At 49.4% G+C, this 22,689-nt stretch overlaps 1 protein-coding gene across 3 annotated transcripts in view; it reads left to right on the plus strand.

Moving 5' to 3' along the window:
• The window catches only part of PLPP4 (phospholipid phosphatase 4), a 130,309-nt gene extending 126,193 nt beyond the window's left edge, over positions 1 to 4,116 (plus strand). For 2 of the 3 annotated variants that reach the window (XM_086681023.1, XM_086681024.1), the window contains one exon: positions 3,567 to 4,116. In XM_086681023.1, the coding sequence (XP_086537149.1) occupies positions 3,567 to 3,766 (200 nt within the window). In that variant the 3' untranslated portion in view covers positions 3,767 to 4,116. The remainder of the gene's footprint in view (positions 1 to 3,566) is intronic. The other variant, XM_025918043.2, reaches the window with a different exon arrangement.
• Positions 4,117 to 22,689: the final 18,573 nt, after the last annotated feature.

The following is a 22,689-nucleotide window of genomic DNA, read 5'->3' on the forward strand; positions in this document are numbered from 1 at the left end:
GCTTATTTGTGCCAGACCAAGTGAGCACGGCCAGGATGTCCTGGCCCTTCCATTTGCCAGACCCAGAGAGAGCCTGTCCTGTCCTTTGACCTCATGAGAAGGGGTTGGGGGCCCATTTTATAAGTGGGAATCAAATCCAGGTTGCCTGATTTCTACCACCGTTGGAGCCCATCTGGTGTTGCTTCCCTCCCCCGACTTTGTAAACAGTTTTGTTGACGTATAATTCATAACTTGTAGTTCATTCCCTTTAAAGTGATTTTTAGTATGTTCAGAGTTGTGCAGCCATCACCACTATCTAATTCCAGGAAATTTTCTTCACCCCAAAAAGAAACCCCTACTCCAGCTCCTGGCAACCACTAATCCTCCTTTTTTTTTCAATGGACTTCCTTATTCTGGGCATTGCGCATTCATAGAATCACAGTATATGTGGCTTTTTGTGGCTGGTCATGTCGATTCTCTAGTGCGTCTTGTCAGTGCTGTTCAGCACATGTCCATTCACCAAACATTTACTAAGAACTGCTGGGCCCTTGGAAACGAAGATGAGGGAGGTTGTCAAGGGGAAGTCAATACTGGGTGGTGGGTATGGGTTAAGAAGTATGCACACGTGGCAGCCCAGAAAGCCCGTGGGGTCCCTGCTCCATGCTGAGTGTCCATATTACCTGAGGGTACATGAATACCTCATGGTCAACTTAGTTTTTGTAATATTTATTTTTGTGAGGGAGACAGAGCACCAGTGGCGGAGGAGCAGAGAGAGAGGGAGACAGAATCCGAAGCAGGCTCCAGGCTCCAAGCTGTCCGCACAGAGCCCGACGTGGGGCTCGAACCCCTGAACCGTGAAATCATGACCTGAGCCGAAGTCGGACGCTTAACCGACTGAGCCACCCAGGCGCCCCTTATTCTTTTTAAGTTTATTTATTTATTTTGAGAGAGCAAGTGTGAGCTGAGAGGGGCAGAGAGAGGGAGAGAGAGAATCCCAAGCAGGCTCCATGCTGTGAGCATGGAGCTGGACACAGGGCTCGAACTCACAAACCATGAGATCATGACCTGAGCCAAGATCAAGAGTCAGTCACTTAACCAACTGAGCCACCCCCCAGACACCTTCCTGCCTTTTTTTTTTTTTTTTTTTTTTTTTGAAGTTGGAATACCTCATGGTCGTATGTCCTGCAGGATTACGAAGACACCGCCAGGCAAAAGATAATCCTTCTCTCAGGCACCCAAATTTGCCAAGCCCCTTCCTTCTTTCCTCTGCCTGGAAGACTGCAGGTGCCTCCCCTGTCTCCACTGCCCACTTCCCCCCGGGTCACGCCTGCTTATCCTGCACGGCCGGCCCGTGGGCCATGTCCTTGGTGAGACTCCCCGGGTCCAGACCAGCCCAGGCTACTCCATTGGGCGATCTCACAGACCCTCACTTCTCCTTCATGTCATATGGCACAGAGGCAGCTCACTGATAAGGCTGTCACTGTTTAGTGTCCATCCGGCCCCTTAGGACTGTGGATGTGTACATTGTATTCAACCTCGTGCCCTGGGACCAGACGTCACGCCTGACCCCTGATACCTGTGCAGCACATACACATGACATTGATGCTGAGTAAAGAGACTCCAGTATTTCGTACTTCAGGGACACGGAGATCCGTGTATTCCCCTTTTGAACCCTCTGGTCTCATGCTACCATAGTTAGGGTAAAATCCATCCCAAGTGGTTTTTCCCTTAATAAACGCCTGTTTGTCCGCTGCCCGCTTTTCTGTCAGCACATGCCCTACAGGACGTGAGTGTTGATTTCATCAAAATACCAATAGCCCACTTGAGGCACTTGATGGCCGTCTCCCTCATAAAGTAAGTCCTTTTTTGGCCCTTGTTCACCACCTTTGTAATAAAGCCCCAGATGGCTTGGCTGAGAAGGCGGCTTGCCTAGACCTTGCGTTGCCCTTATTTTTTCTAATGACTCTGGCGGACCTGTGATACCCCTGTCCGCTCTTTCAACGAAATGGGAAGACAGCATGGCCGGGACTTGCCTCTCGCCTTGCCGTCAGCCTAGGGAACCCATACTCAGAACGATTCGATGTCCTATGGACAGTGGTTCACCCAGGGGGATGCTAAGCCCCGGAAAATGGAAAGCCAAATGACATTATCTGTGGGTTTTGTTATTTGGTCCGTTCAGTAGTCAGAGGCTCAAATGCAGATGTCCTGGGTCATTTCAGACCCTGATAAAAATAATGCCCCCACGCGGGGCTCTTCCCTGGGGTTAGAGGAAACACAAAACAATAGTGCCAACTCTCCGACCTTGAGCCCTTGAGTCCTGGCACATTTTTAGAGGCTGCCGGTCACAGGCAATGTGAAGAGCTTCTCCTTTTGAGGAACTTGATTTAATTCCGTTAATTATGCCTTGTGACCCCACTCAGGAATTCACGATGCTGTCTGCCTATAGGAGGTGTGTGCAGTCCAACAAGATGGTAAACGTGGAAGTGGAAACCCCCAGGCAGCAGCCTCCCGAAGGGTCTGGGGTCTTTTTGGCAAGAATAATCTATAGACGCAGTTTGAAGTGCCAACGCACATGCATACACACACCAAATGAGGGTTGTTGGGGTGGGCTGCATTCATGGGGTCGCTGTGGGGCATCAGCTGAATGCCTTCTTTTTTTTTTTTTAATTTTTAAAAAAATTCTAATGTTTATTTTTGAAGGAGAGAGAGAGACAGTGCGAGCAGGGGAGGGGCAGAGAGAGAGGGAGGCACGGAATCCCAAGCAGGCTCCAGGTTCCGAGCTGGTCAGCACAGAGCCCAACGTGGGGCTCGAACTCATGAACCAGGAGATCATGACCTGAGCCGAAGTGGGATGCTTCACTGACTGAGCCACCCAGGCGCCCCCAGCTGAATGCCTTCTTAGCAAGGGGGCTGCCCCCATGGTGTAGGTACCTGTTCTGCCTGTAGATGGTTTTTTGTGTTTTGGTTTTTTTTTTTTTTTTTTGCCTCCTCTGTCCCCTCAGCCCCTCAACTTGACGAGATGTTAGGGGGATTGGGATTCTCACACCAGAGATCTGTTGAGTCGGCGATCCTGGTGTGTCACAAAATGTTTTCTTCACTTTGTGACTCAGAAGGTTCATTTCTTCCCTGGAAAATCACTTACCATGAGGCAGAGACTGCCTGCTCGACGGGTTTCTTCTGTACACGCCAGCGATACTGCGGGTCTCTAGTAGAAACTTGCAGAAGAACCAAAATCACAGGTCTCTAGATCCTATAGAGGTGGCTGGACTCCTTCCAGAATCTGGAATTGATTTTGAAATTCGAGAATGCAAATCTCAGTTCGTGCGGTGCTCAAACGCATATTAAAGACATCGGGAGGAATCAAGTGAACATTGTAAAGGGATCTTTAAGTTCTAGACATGAAAAGATCTGGAGAGGCCACCAAGGTCTGTACCTCTAGCATGATTTCTCTTTCTTGTGGTCTTTCAGGGGGTCCGGCAAGCAAACCAGTCACCGCGGCAGGTGGGAAAAGCGCTTTCTGGAAAACGTAACTGGCCACATACGAATGAATCGTAACACGTGTCTCCCGTTTTGCTCTTTCTGCCTAGATTCGTTTGTGGGTGGAGTCATTGGCCTCATTTTTGCGTACATTTGCTACAGACAGCACTACCCCCCTCTGGCCAACACAGCTTGTCACAAACCGTACGTCAGCCTCCGAGTCCCGACGTCGCTGAAGAAGGATGAGCGGCCCACAGGGGACAGCGCGCCCAGCATGCCTCTGGAGGGCATCACCGAAGGCCCCGTATGACTGCGGTCTCGGGAGGATGGACGCTGAGCCCAGGGCACACTCTTCCACCCCGGCATCACAACACAGTAGGAGAGGTTTTCTGTAGTGTGTTTTTCATCAACTGTTCCTCAAAGTTATCCCTCTGCTTCCATCTGGCCGATGGCATTCCTGCTACTTTCGATGTCTCCTTTCAACTTTCTTGAGTTTGCAAAGGAAGGACGCAGGGACAGTCTCTGAGAGACGTGGGGAAGGAGGCTGCCAGGGGAGGGTGGGTGCAACTCGGTCCATTCCTTTGTCCTCAGTGTTTGCTGTAATAGCCACCGCCCTATGTTTTCATGGTCGTGAAACGTAATAAAGCCTCCAAGCTGGAAGACGTGGTGTCAGCTGTCCAGGGCAGCAAAAGTCATTCAAAGACGTGGTGTGTTTCACAACTGAGGCCAGCGTGGGCAGCTGGTCCAAAGCCAGCTCTGGCTGTGGGTCATTCCAGGTGCTGAACTTGGAAACTTTCTGAAAGGTCAGCCTATCATAGCAGACGTCTCTGAAATGGAGCTGAAGCTTAGGGCTCCTGTCTTAGTCTTTCCAGGGTTCTTCTTCTTCTTTTATTTTTTTTTTTAAGTTTATTTATGTATTTTTGAGAGAGAGAGAGAGAGAGAGCAAGCAAGCAAGGAGCAGAGAGAGGTCGAGAGAGAGAATCCCAAGCAGGCTCCACGCCCTCAGTGCAGAGCCTGGTGCGGGGCTCGAACTCACAAATCGTGAGATCATGACCTGAGCCGGAGTTGGATGCTTAAAGGACTGAGCCACCCGGGCGCCCCTCCAGGGTTCTTAAATCATTGAATTTAGAAGGAAATGAGGTGAATGGCTTCACACAAGTGACTTCACCCCGTACAGTGAAAACAGAGATGCCTGAGCGCCAGTATGGAGAGGGGGTCGCTGCAGTTGTCTGAGGGCTGGCGAGCACCAGATCCTTTCCAGGGGATGGCCGGGTGACCTCTGGCAGTAAGAAGCAGCTTCAGGGTAGGACCTTTCCCCTTGAGGACCCGAGTGTGGCAGGACTCTGCCAGAAGGTCTTCTTTAAACAGCGGCGTGCTCCCCCACTCCTGTCTGGCAGGTGGCATTTCCACATGACAGGGCTCCGGTAGAAAGCACCGGAACAGAGTCAAGAATACCCTGTTTTAGCTCAGCCAGCCGAGGACCTTGGCCATCCGAGGGCAGACCGTGCTGCTCCTTGGCCAGTTTGTTCTTTTCAAAGCAGTGAGCCTTCCCTCCGTTCGGTTCTGCTCAGACGCACCCCGCGGTTTTCCCGGTTCCTGGGCCTGCTGCGAAGGGGTGCATCTTTGATGACTAAAGACTGACACTTTGCAGCAGTTGCAGTGACAGACTGCCTCTGCCAAGACTCGAGTGGCTGTACAAATTATCACCCGAGCAGCTCTGGGCTGAGTGTGCCAGTTAGAACCATCAGGATGCTTTCGATTAGCTGTCTATACCGTGAGCTCAGCCCCCGGGTGCACATACCGCCTTGTGAAGACCTTTTACAAATGAGCCCCTGTGCAGCCCTCTCCAGCTGCGGTCCTTCCAAATTGGGGTCAGCACAGAGCCGTGGGGTGACCCTCCCGTCGTGAGGTGGGGTGGGGGGAGGGAAGGCTTGAGTTGCCTTTCATCCACAGCCAGACTCTTGCTTTCTAAAAACCACAGCAGCTACACTCACAAGCAACTCAGAAAACACATGCGATATACTTTAGCAGCTAAACCATAGCAATCTATATGACATGATTTAAAATCCGGGGCTAAAATTCATATAAAATTAGGAAATCAAATAATCTGATTCAACTAAGTGTTTACAATTTTCAAAAATATAGTCACGAATAACAATGCAAGAGTAGGATCCTTTGATGCTATTAAAAAAAAAGTTACGGGGGCGCCTGGGTGGCGCAGTCGGTTAAGCGTCCGACTTCAGCCAGGTCACGATCTCGCGGTCCGGGAGTTCGAGCCCCGCGTCAGGCTCTGGGCTGATGGCTCAGAGCCTGGAGCCTGTTTCCGATTCTGTGTCTCCCTCTCTCTCTGCCCCTCCCCCGTTCATGCTCTGTCTCTCTCTGTCCCAAAAATAAATAAATGTTGAAAAAAAAATTAAAAAAAAAAAAGTTACGGTTCATGTACTTCTTTTTTTTTTTTTTTAACGTTTTATTTATTTTTGAGACAGAGCATGAACAGGGGAGGGGCAGAGAGAGAGGGAGACACAGAATCGGAAGCAGGCTCCAGGCTCTGAGCCGTCAGCCCAGAGCCCGACGTGGGGCTTGAACTCACGGACCGCGAGATCCTGACCTGAGCTGAAGTCGGACGCTTAACCGACTGAGCCACCCAGGTGCCCCTCATATACTTCTTTGATTCTGTAGTCAGAATCAGAACCAGAGCTCTGCTTAGCAGGCGGGACAAAGACAGTTACACTTTATTACTGATGACTTCAAATGCTGGGCCATGAAATGGAAATTTAATGTAAATAACTTACATTTACAGATAAATGGAAGGATTCTGAAAAGTGACAAAGAACAGAGCACTGTTAATGCTGGTAATTGAAGGGAAAGTCCTACCCCAGGCCACGTAAAAGCTTTCATGAAATTATAAAGTTACAAAGGACGTGATGATGTGAAGCTGTGGCGGGATTCTTAGAAGCCATAACGAACCGCGTACATTCACAAAAGGCGGGTGTTTTTGTGGATCCACACGTTTTAATTTCATGCTCTATTAACATGAAGGAAAAATAACACCACGAGGCACTAACGAAGTGGCCGTGAACGAAGGCACTTCTGCGTGCCCCTGACCCCTTCTGGATGTGAGGGGTTACTAATGCAGGCGCTCTGGCAAAGCAGGTTGCACACAGTGCAAGCAGTCAGGACCTATCCTGGCGGCCGTGGTCTGTGAGACCTTCCTTCCTTCCCTAGTGAACCTGCTCAAAGTCCAATTAGAGATCAGCAGGCACAAGGTCAGACACCTGGAGGCAACAGGGGAGGGAATGGAGTGAGCAGGGCAGGAGGGAGGCAGGGGAGGAAGCCTAGCCCAGCTGAAGAGCACCCACCCCAGGTAGAAGGTGGCAGGGTCTCTTTAGTTCCAGATTGCTGCCAGGTAGGAAGGCGAGCCCAGTGCCGGATCTTCTGATTTTTCAAGAGAAGTTCGGAATCTGCCTTCTTATCTAAAAATGCTTTATTTTATATCACATAGCTATGTCTGCTGAGATCCTTTAAGATGCAAATAATAAAATACCCAGTTGAAAGCAAGTTGACCAAAGAGGGTTTATTAATATTATAGATAATAAGAAATTGGGAGGTAGGTGGTCTCAAAGGCCTCCAGCCCTTTCCATCCTCCTGCTCCACCATCTTCAGGATGTCGGCGATACCCCCCTCATGATCACAAGGTGGCTGCTGTATCCCCAGGAATCACATCTTCATTGAATCATGCTGGAATGCAGGAGTAAAGGAATCCAATCCTGTGACGAGGTAAATGCACTCCGGGAGTCTCTCTTTATAAGGAAGTAAGTGTTTCCCAGTACCCCTGGAGAATTCTCTTTGCCCACCTTGGCTAGAACTATGTCACATGGCAATCCCTGGAAGTAAGGGGGGCTTGGGAGGGAGAGTAAGCAGGATTTTCAGCCGCTGGGTGCTGGGAAACACACTTTTTTTTTTCCACTAGGGTTGCTTTCTGGTACTTATGACCAAAACTGCTTCTGAAGAACTTTTCATCACCTCACTACTCTCCAGAATTGGAGGGACAATTTACAAGGACTTTACAGACATTGTACGGATGGCACCAGGCTTCAAATTCCACTCCCTACTTTCAAAACTGCATTCTTCAAAGGTGAGCCCGTCCATCATGCAAACCCCAGCCGGAAATTTCAGAGACTTCCTGGCCGGTAGTAGTCTCAACTGGAATGTTCCCCCAAGTCTCTAGTGACCGGCCAGTGGTTCCAAACTCCGGTGAACACATCGAACAAAGTACCCAGCACAGCAGCTAAGACAAGGAAGGACTGATGGGGTGCTTTGATCTTGCTCTCAGTCCCCAGTTTAAAACAAAACAAAAGCCCCCAGCTTCCTCAGTTTTAAAAAGTGAATTGCTAATTTCAGTGTAAAATTTACCATGGATTTTTAAAGATAATGGTGCTTCTCTGGGGAGTCTCCTTTCCCTTGAATGTGTGTATTTTTGCCTTCAGAACTTTGATGGGCAGGGGCTAGCTCTTCCCAGCATGCCTCCTGCTTGGGGACATGGTGACCCTGCTTTTGTCAAGCAGAACTATTAACATACTTGAAAATGACCTTGCCGCCTGTGACTATAACCATCCTAGTGCAAAGGAATCCATCTTAATTAGGGTTAAAAGTCAGTGTGGTTTGCACCAGTGCTGCTATCTGGGGAGTAGAGATTTAGTACTGGGATTTCAGGGGAAATTCTTTTGTGAGGGGAGAAAAAGAGGAGAGATGAGCTTATACTAGTGTTTCCCAAGGAGACTTTCCCAGAACTTGTCTGGCTTTGCAAAAATACAATATGATACGATAATGCAATAGAGTACAGTATAATACAGTGCCGTGCAATACAGGACAAGACCGTATAGCACAGCACAATGTAATATACGGTATATAGTGTAGTACCATGTACTATGTATTATACTATACATACTGGATATGTATAGTTTAGTATAATACAGTGTAATGCAGTACAGTATGATACAATGTAGTAAAGTACGATACAATATGATATAGTTAGGTATAGTACAATGTAATATACCGTGTGCAGTATAGTGTAATGCAATGTAGTATGATATAGTACGGTATGATACAATATGGTAAAGTATAATGTAATACAGTATAATACAGTATACTATAGTCCAGTACAATGCAGGTGGTTAGCATATTCTAAACTCCCCTCTTAGAGATCCAAAATGCACAATAACATACTAAAGGCTCTGAGAAGTCCTGCATTAAAGGAACGGACCCATTTTCATTCTCGGAGACATTTTTTATTTCCAGTTCTTCCTGCCATGCTACCATGACTGTCTGCCAATGGATTTCTGCCGATAATCAGGAATACTAGTGCTCCCCGGGACAATGCGGGTGACACCTTCAGACGATGAATGCTGTGTGGTGGGTGAGCCCCGGCGATGGCCCTGCTACTCTGGTGCAGCATCTTCTCTCGATCTGCCCTAGAATGTTCCCCAGGCTGATAACAGACCACCGTCTCGGGTGGTCTTGGGTGCCTTGCACGCTGTGATGCTGGACACCTGCTTTTGTCCACATACTTGTGCTTAGTCATCAACAGACGCTCACTCCTCAGGGTGCTGCAGGGAGAGTGGGAGACACGCAGAATGGGGCCAGGCAGCCCTTGAGCAAATGGGTTCCTCCCCATGAGCCTCGTTGTCTGCATCTGCAAAGTGAGGACAACCGCGACCTTGTAGGGCCTTGTAGGACTGCTTGGTAATCAAGAAGGTAAGATGTGGGGCCATGACAGTTGTAGTTACTGCAGAAATCCTGGGGTGTCTGAGCAAGCGCTCAGGGATTGCAGAACTCCCTGAAGACTATAGGATCATTCTAATGCAAATAAAGAGAGTTTCTCCCGGAACACTGTGATGATAATCTACTATTAAAGCCCCGACTTATGATCCCTCCACTAATTGCTGCCACCAGAAGGCAGTGATATAGTTTATCCTCTTAGGGGAGCCCAGATCCTCACTCTAAGAAGTTAGAGTTAATATTACAGTAAATTTCACTGTTGACTTTTATAAGAATTAATATCTCAGAGAGGTGCTCGCAATAAGCCAGATGTTGCTGCAGTGGGAGAGGGGGGCCTGACTGTGGCCAAGGCAGCACCGGGTGGTAGGGGGTGAGAGGCTTGTGGGGCCCCCCCGAGAAGGGAGAGGAATCAGAAGGGGCCAGGAGGACCTCCTACTACCCAAGGAAGAGGAAGCAGCGGAACTGGCAAAGCTGGTGGAATTATTGGGGGAAAAAAAGTGTGGAATCGGAAAAAGCCATGAAAAGGCTCAGAGACTCAGGAGCTTCTTAAGGCTTGTGGAATGTGAACCAGAATCTAGTGCGCATGGAGACAAATGGTGCTTGTACCTGTGTGTCAGGTACCAGGTGCAAAGGGTGACCTGGAGCTATAGAGGGTGATGTGTCCTCAGAGAGGGCAGCGCTGGCCTCAGTGAAAGGGGAGTTTTGTGAGATGGCCAGCCCAGGCTTATTTTAAAATAAGAGTCAGACCCCCTTACAGTGCATTTGGGCACCCCCGCCACACACACACACACACACACACACACACACACACACACACACTCACACTGGAGATTGTCTGCAGGTGTGACATTTTCGTATGCCTCACCTGGGCCTGCCACTGCCTGAGGCAGACTTTACAGAACATTCTGATCTTTGGTTGGTCACCCTGGCCTGCCTTGTGACCCTGCATCTGCCCCCTGGACCCAAGCAGGACACTTGAACTTCTGGCTCATGGCCGACAGCTCAGAGGGGAAACTGGAACCAAAGCAAGGCGTGCCTTATGAGGCCGACTTGATGAACAGGTGCCGTCTCAACACTGTATTGAGTTCCACGAACATGGCAGGTAAGAGTCAGCTCTGGGCTGTGCTTGGCTTCAGATCTAGCTTGAGCACCTCCTTGAACAGGTCACAGACCCCTTTGAAGACTCCGTGTCCTCCTGTGTAAGACGGGGTTTTGTGAGGAAAGCGTGTACAGAGAGTGCTTACTGAGCCCAGGGCTTGGTACATAGTAGGTACTCAGTAATGTCAGCTGCTTTTGTTGATGTCATCCGGCATTGTGTTGTGGAGGACAGGATATTCCACGGGACTGGATTTTCCCGAAAAATTGCATCAGAAGCCTTTCTCACATGTTGACCATTTTCACGCCCCTGGGTGGCTCAGTAGCTTGAGCGTCTGACTCTTGACTTCATCTCAGGTCAAGATCTCATGGTTTGTGGGATTGAGCCCCGAGTTGGGGTCTGCATTGACCATGCAGAGCCTGCTTGGGATTCTCCCTCTCGCGCTGTCTGCCCCTCCCTCACTTGTGTGCATTTGCTTTCTCTCTCTCTCTCTCTCAAAACAAACTTTAATAAAAAGCTTTGAGGGGCGCCTGGGTGGCGCAGTCGGTTAAGCGTCCGACTTCAGCCAGGTCACGATCTCGCGGTCCGTGAGTTCGAGCCCTGCGTCAGGCTCTGGGCTGATGGCTCAGAGCCTGGAGCCTGTTTCCAATTCTGTGTCTCCCTCTCTCTCTGCCCCTCCCCCGTTCATGCTCTGTCTCTCTCTGTCCCAAAAAAAATAAATAAAAACGTTGAAAAAAAAATTTAAAAAAAAGCTTTGATGAGGCGCCTGGGTGGCTCAGTCGGTGAAGCGTCCGACTTCGGCTCAGGTCATGATCTTGAGGTTTGTGAGTTCAAGCCCCGCGTCGGGCTGTGTGCTGACAGCTCAGAGCCTGGAGCCTGTTTCAGATTCTGTGTCTCCCTCTCTCTGCCCCTCCCCCACTTACACTCTCTCTCTCTCTCTCTCTCTCAAAAATAATAAACATTAAAAAAAAAAAGAATACCAAAGACACTTAACATCAGCGATCTTTGAGGAGGGAAAGCAGGTAGATGGGAACAGAAGCGAGAGGAGACTCTTCAAGGAAAGCCACTCTATTTGTTTTAAATCTTGAACCACACATAGGATAACCTATGCAAAAATATGTACTTTTTTTTAACCTAAACTACATGTACACATATCTGTATACACTTGCACATGAAGGGAAGATCTCTGGGAAGATACACAACAAAAGGACGACAGGAGTTCCTCCAGCAAGGGAAGAAGACGTGTGGCTGGGCGACAGGGACACGGGACAGTTACTGTCACTGCTTTAAAAATTAAACACACAGGGGCACCTGGGTGGCTCAGTCGGTTGGGCATCTGACTTCAGCTCAGGTCATGATCTCACGGTCTGTGAGTTCGAGACCCACATCGGGCTCTGTGCTGACAGCTCAGGGCCTGGAGCCTGCTTTGGATTCTGTGTCTCCCTCTCTCTCTGCCCCTCCCCCACTCATGCCTCTTTCTCTCTCTCTCTCTCAAAGGTAAATGAACATTAAAAAATAATTAAAAAAAAAGAGCTTTGATAGATGAGTTCTATACCCCAAACTCTCCTTGCCCAGAAATTGCTTCCTAGAATATTACCTTCGTTTGAAGAACCCAGTGCCATGATTTTAAAGACTGTATAATGGATAATGGGGTCAGTCGTACAATTTCTATTTTATAGATGAACAAACTAGGGATCAGAGAAGGCAAGCCATCCGCCCAGGGTCACACAGCTTGCAAAAGGAAGACACTGGCGTCCAGGCCTGTGTGGCGGCTTCCTGCGGCTCTGTGGGAGCAAGTGCAGGGTTGTATCTCTGGTGGGGGTTTGTTGTCTCCCCCCTCAGTGTCAGGAGGAAGGGCCAGGCCCCTGGGGCCCAGACCCCTCAGATTCCGGGAGGAGCAGAGAAAGCAGAGATGGTCTGGAGGCCCCGGGAGGCCCCAAGGGCTGGGCTGGCAAGTGCATTCTTTCCCCGGAAGCCTCCAAGTTTGCCAAATGTACTTCCAGAGAGGGCTAGCTGTGGGCGGATGACCAGAGGGAGGGGAGGAAGCAGGTTCCGGGTCTTACCAGCCCAAAGAGCTGAGCCGGGATTCCTCAGCATAGAAGTCGGGGGCCTTGTCCAGCCTAAACTCTGCACTCAGGAAAGGCCGTCCAGCCGGCGACAGCCGCACACCCCTGTGTCCAGCGCTGCCCCGTCCCCTGCCGCCGCGTTCCCCCAGTCACAGGTGCAACAGCTTTGTGGGAGAGGCACTGTCCCCACTCTCCGGGGGCTGGTGAGGAACGGGAGGCATAGAGAGGTTCGGACACTCGGATGTGTCACACAGCAGTGAGGACGGGAGCCCAGCAGCCTGCCCCAGAGCCTGCACGTTTCATCCCTACACCCACTGTGGCCTGCGGCAGATCTGCCTGTCCTTGTCCCCGGCTGGCCGGTGAATTCGCAAGCCTTTCCCGGGTCCTCGTCAGCTGCTGCCATGCACCCAAGGGAGCACAGAAAGCTGAAGCTGTCTTCTGTCTGAGTGGTGAGCTTTCAAATGACTGCTGAGCTCCACCTTCCTGCGCTATCTCCCCCTCTCCTGCTTCCTCCCACGGTGGCTGGTCTGGGACTTCGCTCTCATGGTCGTGGAGGTTCGGGAGCGAGCGGGATAAGCACAGCTGCCCAGCTGCGGTGCGTCCCGGGAGCAGCCTTAGTACAGGCCATCCACAGCCTCTGCTTGACTCCTCTGTGTCCCCTGCTCTGGAAGGCACCTGGCACAGGGGACAGGCTCAGGTAGTGTTAACTGAGTGGATGAAACCGAATAGAAACAGCGGACAGCTCCCTTCCTTCATCGCCTCTCCTTCTTCACGTTTTGCAGTCCATTAGAGCCTCGTCAGTAGATTTGTGTTCCAGAAGCAGAAGGACGTGTTCTTTCTAGGACAGTGATATGCAGGGGAAAGGGAAGTTGGGAAATCACTAGGGATGGAGATTTGGGGAGAAGGGGGGGGCGCTGGGGGGAGGAAAAACAGCTGGGATGGGGGAGTCAGGAGAGAGCGTTCCAGGCTACGGCTGATTGGCCCTGGCCCAAGGGCTCCCAGCCCACCAAGCGCTACCTCTCTCCCCCCTTGGAGCACAGCTGGGCATCGGGGGACTCCCCAGTTGGTGGCCCAGGGCTCAAGACCCTGCTGGAAGCAAAAACGGTATCTAGGCATCCACCCCAGTCATCCCCCCAGGGAAGAGGCTGAAATCCTGTCCTGGGGGACTGAGGGGCCCCTCGTTCTGGGCTCCACTCCACCATTTCCAGCCTCAGCTTACAGCCTTGCATCCGGATTTCCTGGGTCCTAACCATACGCTCGGGCTGGGGTGCTGTGCTGCAGCCTCACACTCAGGGCTCCTCTCTGATGGTCCCTTGGGGCAGAGGCGCATGTCCCGAAGGACCAGTGACCCCCACGGGCAGCCTGTGTGTTCTCAGCAGGTAGGCTGAGCACCTGGTGTGGGGAAATGGTTCGGCGCATCCGGACCGGAGAGGCACTGGGGGTTCGAGGCCTCCCAGCCCCCTGGCTTCAGGTGAAGACAGAGCCCGAGACTGATCTCAGGTTCAGCCGTAGGTTGTGGCATGACAGGGGTGTACAGGGACAGGGGCCACTGTTCCCTTTCTCCGGGTCCTCAGGTTACCTGGGCCCAGGGTTGTGGGTGAGTGTGGATGGTTTCTTTTTCCTCTGATTGCCGATTGCTAGGGGTTACCCCAGAGCTCCCAAAGTACACGGTGCAGTGGACACGCACCTGGGAGCAGTCCTCGGGCGCCCCCCCCCCCGGCCAAACCCCTGCTTCTGTTTCCTTTCTCCCTCATGGACAGAATGGAGAAGACAATAGTGTGTGGAGCTCTTCTTGGGGTGTCTTCCACCCAGGGAGGGAAGGGTCTCAGAAATGGTGATGTCTGGGGCGCCGCCTGGGTGGCTCAGTCGGTTAAGCATCCGACTTCGGCTCAGGTCATGGTCTCGCGGTTCGTGAGTTCGAGCCCCGCGTCGGGCTCTGTGCTGACAGCTCAGAGCCTGGAGCCTGCTTGGGATGCTGTGCCTCCCTCTCTCTCTTTCCCTCCCCTGCTCGTGCTCTGTCTCTCTCCCTCTCTCCTTCAAAAATAAATAAACATTTAGAAAAAGAAAAAGAAATGATGTTTGGTTTGGGGTTTATATTTCGCAGGCAGTGCTGTGTACTTATACTGTGTGACCACTATCGGCTCGTCTGCCTAAGCCAGACTCCCAGACATCGCCCCTCCCGGTCTGTCTCCTCGGGTTCCCTTCATCAGATCCGTCGGCCGCTCCCCTTGGACCCACCTGCAAAATACACCCCACATCCACTCCTCCCCCCTGTGCTATTGTCACCTTACCGCAAGCTGCCACCTTCTCTCTCCTAAACCACTGTGACATCCCTAGTCACGTTTCCCCTCTGTCCCCAGCCCATGTTCCGTTCAGGAGCCAAGTGCGCACCTGTGTGTGTGTGGGTGCGTGTGTGAGTGGGTTGGCACGGGCAGTCCTTTTTATTAAGGCATTATTTACGTAGCATAAACTTCACCCATTCCACATGTCAAGGGGTTGTGAATTTTGACCCCTGTAAACCGTTACATAACCACCACAATCAAGACATAAAAGCTTCCGCATTCTAGAAGTTTCTTCCTGTGCCTCTGTGCCCCATGCCCTCCTCCTGTCCCTCGTGCCAGGCGACCGCAGATCTTCTTTCCGTTCAGCATCTGGGCAATGAGGATAAGCAGCCGATAGCAATGATATTCCTTCTTTAAGTGGCTGAGCCTTGAAGCAGGGCTGCAGTAAGATAGTCTATTAAGTGAAATTATTTTTTCTAAGCTGCCTCAGTGGCATAGCGACTGCTTTCATACAAAGTTAGTTCACCTAATTTGCAGTTCAGCACTGGGGTGTTCTAACTCTCGCTGTTTCCTTTTTCGCGGTTTCTTTTCTGTCTCTGTGTCCTTCCGAAGTGTCTTTTTTGGGGTCTCTGTGCATCGCTGTGTGTCTGTGACGTCTACGCTCTGTCTGCTATCTCTCCCCTTCTGCCAGCGTGTCTCTGTCTCCTGACGTGTCTCTCTTTAGTCACGATACCCGCCCGCAGGTGCTGAGCTGGGCAGGTTGCAGAGAACTTCACCAGCCTCCCCACACTGAAAGCTGTACTGTGGTGTGCAACAAGAGAGCGCTGAGGGGAAGAAAAATCCCTTAAAGTGTGCGCACGCACTCATTATCCCGGGGCTGGAGAGAGGCGCCTCTCAAACTTTGCCGTTTCAGTAAGAAAGGCCTTTGAAATCTGTACAATGACCTTCACACTTGTGTCTTTTTTTTTATGGCAGCTAGAAGATGGCTAAATAGTGCTGGATGCTCGTTGGCTGGTCCACGAAGGGCAGGGTGATTTATTGAGATTAGTGTGGCTTCTGTCTTTGCTGCCGAAGAACTAGAAAGAATGAGCGGCCTGGCTGCCCCGTTCTCTGGGTTCCTCTCTCTTCCAGGCCTGCTGGGCGAACCTGCTTTTCTTGAGAGCCTGAAGTCACTGTGGGGATGGTGCCGCATAGTCTGGGGGTGCAGAGAGGCAGGAAGGGCGTTCTGGAGGGGCCCAAGGAGCACAAATCTGCATGCCAAGCTCTGACTTAGGTACTGAGGAGACATCAGCGCACAAAACAAACATTCCTGCGCTCATGGTGCTCATACTGGGGAGGCAGCTGTGAACCATGATGGTCTCAAGGAGGGGAAAAGGACCTTCTGGGTGATGTGGGAGGGAAGCGGAGGTTTAGTTGGGTGGTCTGCCCTGCAGAGGAGGGACCCCCCATGGCTTGGAGCCCTTCACTTCAAGAAAGATTGAGGGGTACAAGAGTGGCAAGAATCAGCAGAATTTCTGCTTCTGAATAACAACGTGGGTTTGGGCTGTAAGTGGGTTGGCAGCTACGGGGGCAACCATGAGGCCCCCCCCTCGAATGTTCTCCACATAAGACCCCAGAGCTCTTCCACAGTGCTGGGTAGGGACAGGCCCCCAGTTCACTGAGCCAGGCCAGCAGGATTGGGGTGGGCACTCAGAGTCACAATTAATTTGATTTAAAGAAAATAAAGTAACTTGACATGCCTTGCCCACTTAAGTTTGTAATTTCCAAGTCTTAGCCAGACTATGATGGAAGGTGTGTGCTCAGTGGCATTGGGCAGGTCGGTAATTGTTTTGCTCCTCAGAGTACTATCCCTTACTCCTCATCTGTGTGTTAGTCCTGGAAAAGTATAGCTGAGTAGGTGGGTAAGAGTGACAGCTCTAGAATGATTGAGATCTTAGCTCAAACACAGACTGAGACCCACAGATTTACATCCCAGGTCTCCCATACGGCCCTGGGCAAGTTCCCTGGATTCTCCTTCTCTCAGTTTGTTCATCTGAAAATGGCAGGCATAGTCAAAGTGGCCAAAATGAACAAATCAGGAGACTATAGATGCTGGAGAGGATGTGGAGAAACGGGAACCCTCTTGCACTGTTGGTGGGAATGCAAATTGGTGCAGCCACTCTGGAAAACAGTGTGGAGGTTCCTCAGAAAATTAAAAATAGACCTACCCTATGACCCAGCAATAGCACTGCTAGGAATTTACCCAAGGGATACAGGAGTACTGATGGATAGGGGCACTTGTACCCCAATGTTTATAGCAGCACTCTCAACAATAGCCAAATGATGGAAAGAGCCTAAATGTCCATCAACTGATGAATGGATAAAGAAATTGTGGTTTATATACACAATGGAGTACTACATGGCAATGAGAAAGAACGAAATATGGCCCTTTGTAGCAATGTGGATGGAACTGTAGAGTGTGATGCTAAGTGAAATAAGCCATACAGAGAAAGACAGATACCATATGTTTTCACTCTTATGTGGATCCTGAGAAACTTAACAGAAACCCATGGGGGAGGGGAAGGAAAAAAAGAGGTTAGAGTGGGAGAGAGCCAAAGCATAAGAGTCTCTTAAAAACTGAGAACAAACTGGGTTGATGGGGGTGGGAGGGAGGGGAGGGTGGGTGATGGGTATTGAGGAGGGCACCTTTTGGGATGAGCACTGGGTGTTGTATGGAAACCAATTTGACAATAAATTTCATATATTGAAAAAAAAGATTAATCACAGTTTAGTAAAGGTAATGGGTTGCATAAAAAAAAAAAAAAAAGTAAATGGCAGGCATGACCATGACCATATTCACCAGAGAGGGTTACTCTGAGAATTAAGTAAACAATGCGTGTAAAGTATGTAGAAAACGTGCTTGGCCGCTGACAAGTACCCGAGACATACTGGCTCTTATTTTTTCTATTTCTTACTGACTAATCTTGGAGAAAGGAACTACTAGCTTCAACCATGAAGCTTTGAACTAGATGATTTCTGAAGTTCTGTCCTCTGAATCCCAGGACATAGGGCTTAGTCTCTTTTCCACCTTTAATTAACAGTGGGTAAAAGCCACAATTGCAAACTGGACTAATGATGCAGTGGCTTAACTCTTAAAGAGAACGATCTGGGGTTCACAGAAGACCCACTGACAATCCAAGCCATGTCAGGGAGCAGATAGGGCAGGGCTGGGTTGTGTGCACAGTTCACGAACACATCTTTCCTCCTTTGGAACACCGAGCTGTCCAACAGGTAATGAAAATCATCCCAAAGACTGAGTGATGAAGAAAGGAAAAAGATGAATAAAAGAAAAGAGAGACATTGAAGCAAAGAAGTTGGTTCATTATTGCACAGAAGAAAATTTGCTAAAGGGTGGCTGGTGTCTTAACAAAGTCTTTCACTTCCATAAACTCTGGGTCTCTGTTGGCATGGGCATATTCGAGGGCCCTTTGGCTACCTTACATTTTGGTTCCCTGGGAGGGATAAGGAACAATGACTTCAAATAGGCCTAGAATGTGAGACAGAGCTATACAAAATAGTGAGGGCAGGGTGGTAGCTACCCTGAATCTGCAAATGATTTTGACTGATGGGAACCTGCAGAGCAGACTTTCAACCTCTACAATCCCTCTGAGATGGATTCCTCAAGCATTAGTAGGTAGTGGATCCAAGATGGAGGTGTGAGCCTTGACAAGGCTCGACTTCACCCCTGCCCTGTTTAACTCTCAAAGGGATTATCAAGCTTGTAGGGGAGGGGAAATATCTTTCCCTTCTGCCCTTCTAGGTTCTCAGCTGGAGTCTATAACAAAATACAGACTAAGAAGGGAATAACACGTTTCTTAACATGTGTATTACACGCATCGCACTTGGGAGTATCCAGAGATGAGTAGCTCAAAGAGATGACTTTGAGTTCAGGCATCTGTAGCACCTTCGACAAACAGTAAATTTGTAGAGAAATGACAGGTCAAAGGAAAGCAATTTTAGGTTTCCAAGGGAAGCAAACTGTGGGAAGGTCAATAAATTGAAAACTAATGTTAGATAAAGCCTAGCTAATAAAGTTTTTAAGGTAGATTCCTCTGGTTGGTACTGTCTCCACATGGATAAGGGTCTAAAGTTTTCTCCCTTCCTGACAGAGAAAGGGGGATAGACACTTGGTAAATGTATGTCCTGCTTTTAGGCAAATGAGGGAGGGCAGAGATGTTTTTTTGGTTGTTGTTTTGTTTTGGTTTTGTACCTGCTTTGTTAAAAAGAAAGCTATAGGCCCAAGGTGTTGTCACTCGCCCCCAGGACAGCAAACCAAGACTTAATTGCAGTTTCAACCTCTCCAGTAGAATTTTAAGCCAATCAATCTGGAATTTTCTGGTCGGCACCAATGAGGTAATCTGTCATATGGGTTCTGTCCACCTCCCCGTGGAAGGTGAGGTGATCCACTTAAGACCCCCTGCCCTTACCCCTAAGGGAAGGTGACCTTGCCTGAAGCAATCCTTTCATGTCTTTTGCTATTAACTCCTTCCCCTATTCTTCTTCCTATAAAAACCTTCCATTTTGTACAACTCCTCAGAGCTCCCCTTACTTGCTAGATGGGATGCTGCCCGATTCATGAATCGATGAATGAAACCAATTAGGTCTTCACATTTACTTGGTTAGATTTTGTTTCTTAATAGTCTTCAGCCCAAAATAGTTTTTATGCCAAAGTACCATATTTTAGGGTGACATTTTGATTTCCTTCAGGCTCATGTGAGACAATGAGTGAAAGCATAGGAATATGATCAGAGAAGACTGGATGTTCTTGTGTGTGTGTGTGTGTGTGTGTTTAGAGAAAGAGAGAGAGCACACATACATGAGCAGAGGAGAAGGGCAGAGGGAAAGAGAGAGAGAGAAAGAGAATCCCAAGCAAGCTCCACACGGTACTCGGATCCTGACTCGGGGCCTGATCCCATGACCCTGGGATCATGACCTGAGCCAAAATCAAGAGTCGGACATTCAACTGACTGAGCCACCCAGGCGACCTCCCCCCACTGCCTTGTTTTTCATGTTCTTTCTTACTCACTCGTGTCGTGATATCTTTGGTCCAGCATTTGCAGAATGAGTGGCTAGATTAGGAGTGGAGTGGGTAGTCAGCAAGAAGAGTATGGAAGTTAAGATGACACCCTTGGTGGTGCCAGCTAGGCTTATGCCATGGCCAAGACTGGTCTCTGATTTGCTGCCTGGGAGTCACAGGACCTCTTTGCTGTATGAACATCACTGAATTCTTCTATCAGTTGAAACAGCCATATGGTGGGGACTTGCCTCAAGGGAACTTCTGCTCAGAGAGGGAATTACTATGAGTCAGTAGGAATGACTAACCGATTCTAGAGAGAAGACATTGCCTCTTGGCCTCTTAAATGAATCCACCAGCCAGAAGTCTCTTGTCTGCTCTCTGTGACTTTCAGAACAATCTCTCTCAGTTCTCTAGTATTAAGGGCAATCGGACACTCGGGAGAGGCATCAACATAACCAACAAACTTAGAAATGATGATTCTTGGCACTTCTAAAAAGATAACAGAAGCGTCTACAACGTTTGTAAGTTCACATTAGAAAATTACTTCATTAAATAGTAAGCTGTAACAGTGGTTTCACTAGTAAGTCAGCAAAGAAAACATGAAAACTTAACAAGCTGCCAAGAATAAAGACAATCGCTATATATTTTAAAACATGATCAGTCCTCGAAACCTCTGACTGCTGATGGGGCCAAATTCATTTCCATCCTGGAAAATCTTATGCTTTTATCTTCAGACAAGACCAGGTTGGGAGCTGCTGTACTTTGGCAATGGCAGTGATCAAAATGATGGCTGGAAGGAGCAGAACCCTGACTGGTTAGAGAATCCCCACAACGTGTAGGTTCTTTGGGGATGACGGCCACCATTTAGTGTTATACATAGCAGTCCCTTGCCATCCATAAACTCTGCCCCAACGCGTTCTACCAATTTTGTTACTTCGATGTGGTTATCCACTTTTGTTTACATCCTGCACGCTTTCTGCCTGATAACATTTAACTTTGGGAGGCGCTGAGGGGGGCGGGGGAGCGGGGCGGGCGGGGTGCGGAACTAGCCACGCTTCCCTCGGTCCAAGCTGTAAACGCTCAGAATCCGAGGGGGAGCATGTGACCTAGTCTGGCCAATCAGCATATCAAATCCCTCTGCCCTTAGTGATTGGTTGAGGGGTGGGCCAATCAGAGCCGCTGAGCCTCCATTGCAGGACTCGTGTGGGAACCATGGAAAAGGAAGCCGTTTCTTGCTGGGCGTAGCTGAGAGGCTGGCATGGGAACCTCGAAGGGCGGCTGCGGCTGTCTTACCAGCAGAGGAGACGCATCTGCTTGTAGGTGGAGCCCACATAGAGGAAATCACAGCCCCCAAATGGAGGGAATGAAACGGATGATGTCACCGGTGCCCCCCCCCCCCCCATTTGTGCCAGAGACCCCTGGCTTTTCAGTTACTTGAACCAGTGGATTCCCTTTTCCTCTGTCGCCAGGTTGAGTTTCCTTTTGCATTTCCCGCGACCAAAAATGGACACTGCTTTCAGCAAGTGCCAAGTTAACAGTGCGTCCAGGCCCTAGAAGACAAGCCATGCTCCGCTGGTTTCCTTTTTCTCGAGTGGGAGTCTGCCCGGGCCCTGCGTGTTCTTTGACGAGTGTCTTTTGCTCCCCATCCCTTCGCTTGCTGTCCCCCAGCCCTGGAACCACCGTGGCCCCCTGTCGTCCAGCTGATGCTTGGAACCCGTGGAGTGGAATGTTGTGTTATTCAACTTTCTCCAGCGTCAGCCCACTGGTTTTCTGTCTCGGGTGACGCGGGCTGAACGCAAAACACCACAGCCTGCTGGTTTGAATTCCACCGCCTGCCTTCATCGGCCTGACTGTGTACATGTAGCTGGGCGGCAAATGCCATATCCGTCTGATGGCTCCGAGCCACAATTTCACCCTGTCACTGATACCCATTATGTCATTTTGGAAAATGCAGGGATCCGGGCTGTCCAATCTCTCCAAATATATGATTATAAACAGATAAATACACATTTAAAATCCATTCTTACTTTGGCGGGATCTGAGGAGAAAATGCGGTCTTTGTGGTTGTTTTCCCATAGAAAGGAGAAGAAAGCCGGATGGCACACCGTCAATATCACAAGCAACAATGGAACACAAATACCGTATGTAAATTATTTTTACAATTAACAATAATACTGCTTCACAAGGGTTGTAACGGTCCCCTCCTTTCGTGAATGACATATCCCTCTTCAGGCAGGTGGTGGGTGGGGGGACGCGGTTCTAGAATCTCAGTTGATGCTTATGGAAAGAGAATCACCACAATTTAGTGGGCAAGGGGGTCACTGAGTTTGGTGGTCGCTCAGAGGTTGTGTCTTCATGTTGTGTGATCATGTGGAAACTGATCGGAGGCCCTCATGTTCAAGAAATACGTTTTCTTGTGTCAGTTGCTACATTAGACTAGGAAGTTTGTCCTCTGAATTGAACCAAGTAAGTGTCTTGACTCTCAGGCCCCTTTGTGGTCAGATGATATGTAGTGTAATGAAAAGCTGAGGTCTGAGTCCAGCAGATATTGACATTCTGGGAAAAAATACGATGCTGAAGCAAACTTTTCACCATGATTCCTTGGGTAAATAGGACCCCAAATTCTGTTTTTATGGAGTAAGAGAGCTGCCCTTATTCGGAGCAGATCTGAGTGTAGTACTTCGACAGGGACTGTGGGGAATAGGGGAGGCATGTATGTGATTGTGTTTCTGGACAGTGCTTTGATTGCATGTTTGTTTTTTGTTTTTTTGTTTTTTTGATAAAAAGCAACAAAGGGAGGAAGGAAGAAAAGGGAAAGGAGGAGAGGAAGGAAGGGAGAATGAAGGTAAAATCGAAAAGCAGAAGAAGAAGGAAAAAGAAAAAGAAACAGAGACGGTCAGAATTCTATTGCAGTATCACTGGCTGGAGGGGAGGACACTGGCGGTTGACAGCATT

The sequence above is a fragment of the Puma concolor genome, chromosome D2 (genome assembly GCF_028749965.1).
Source record: "Puma concolor isolate L17-30 chromosome D2, mPumCon1.1.hap2, whole genome shotgun sequence".
In the NCBI taxonomy this organism is placed as follows: Eukaryota; Metazoa; Chordata; class Mammalia; order Carnivora; family Felidae; genus Puma; species Puma concolor.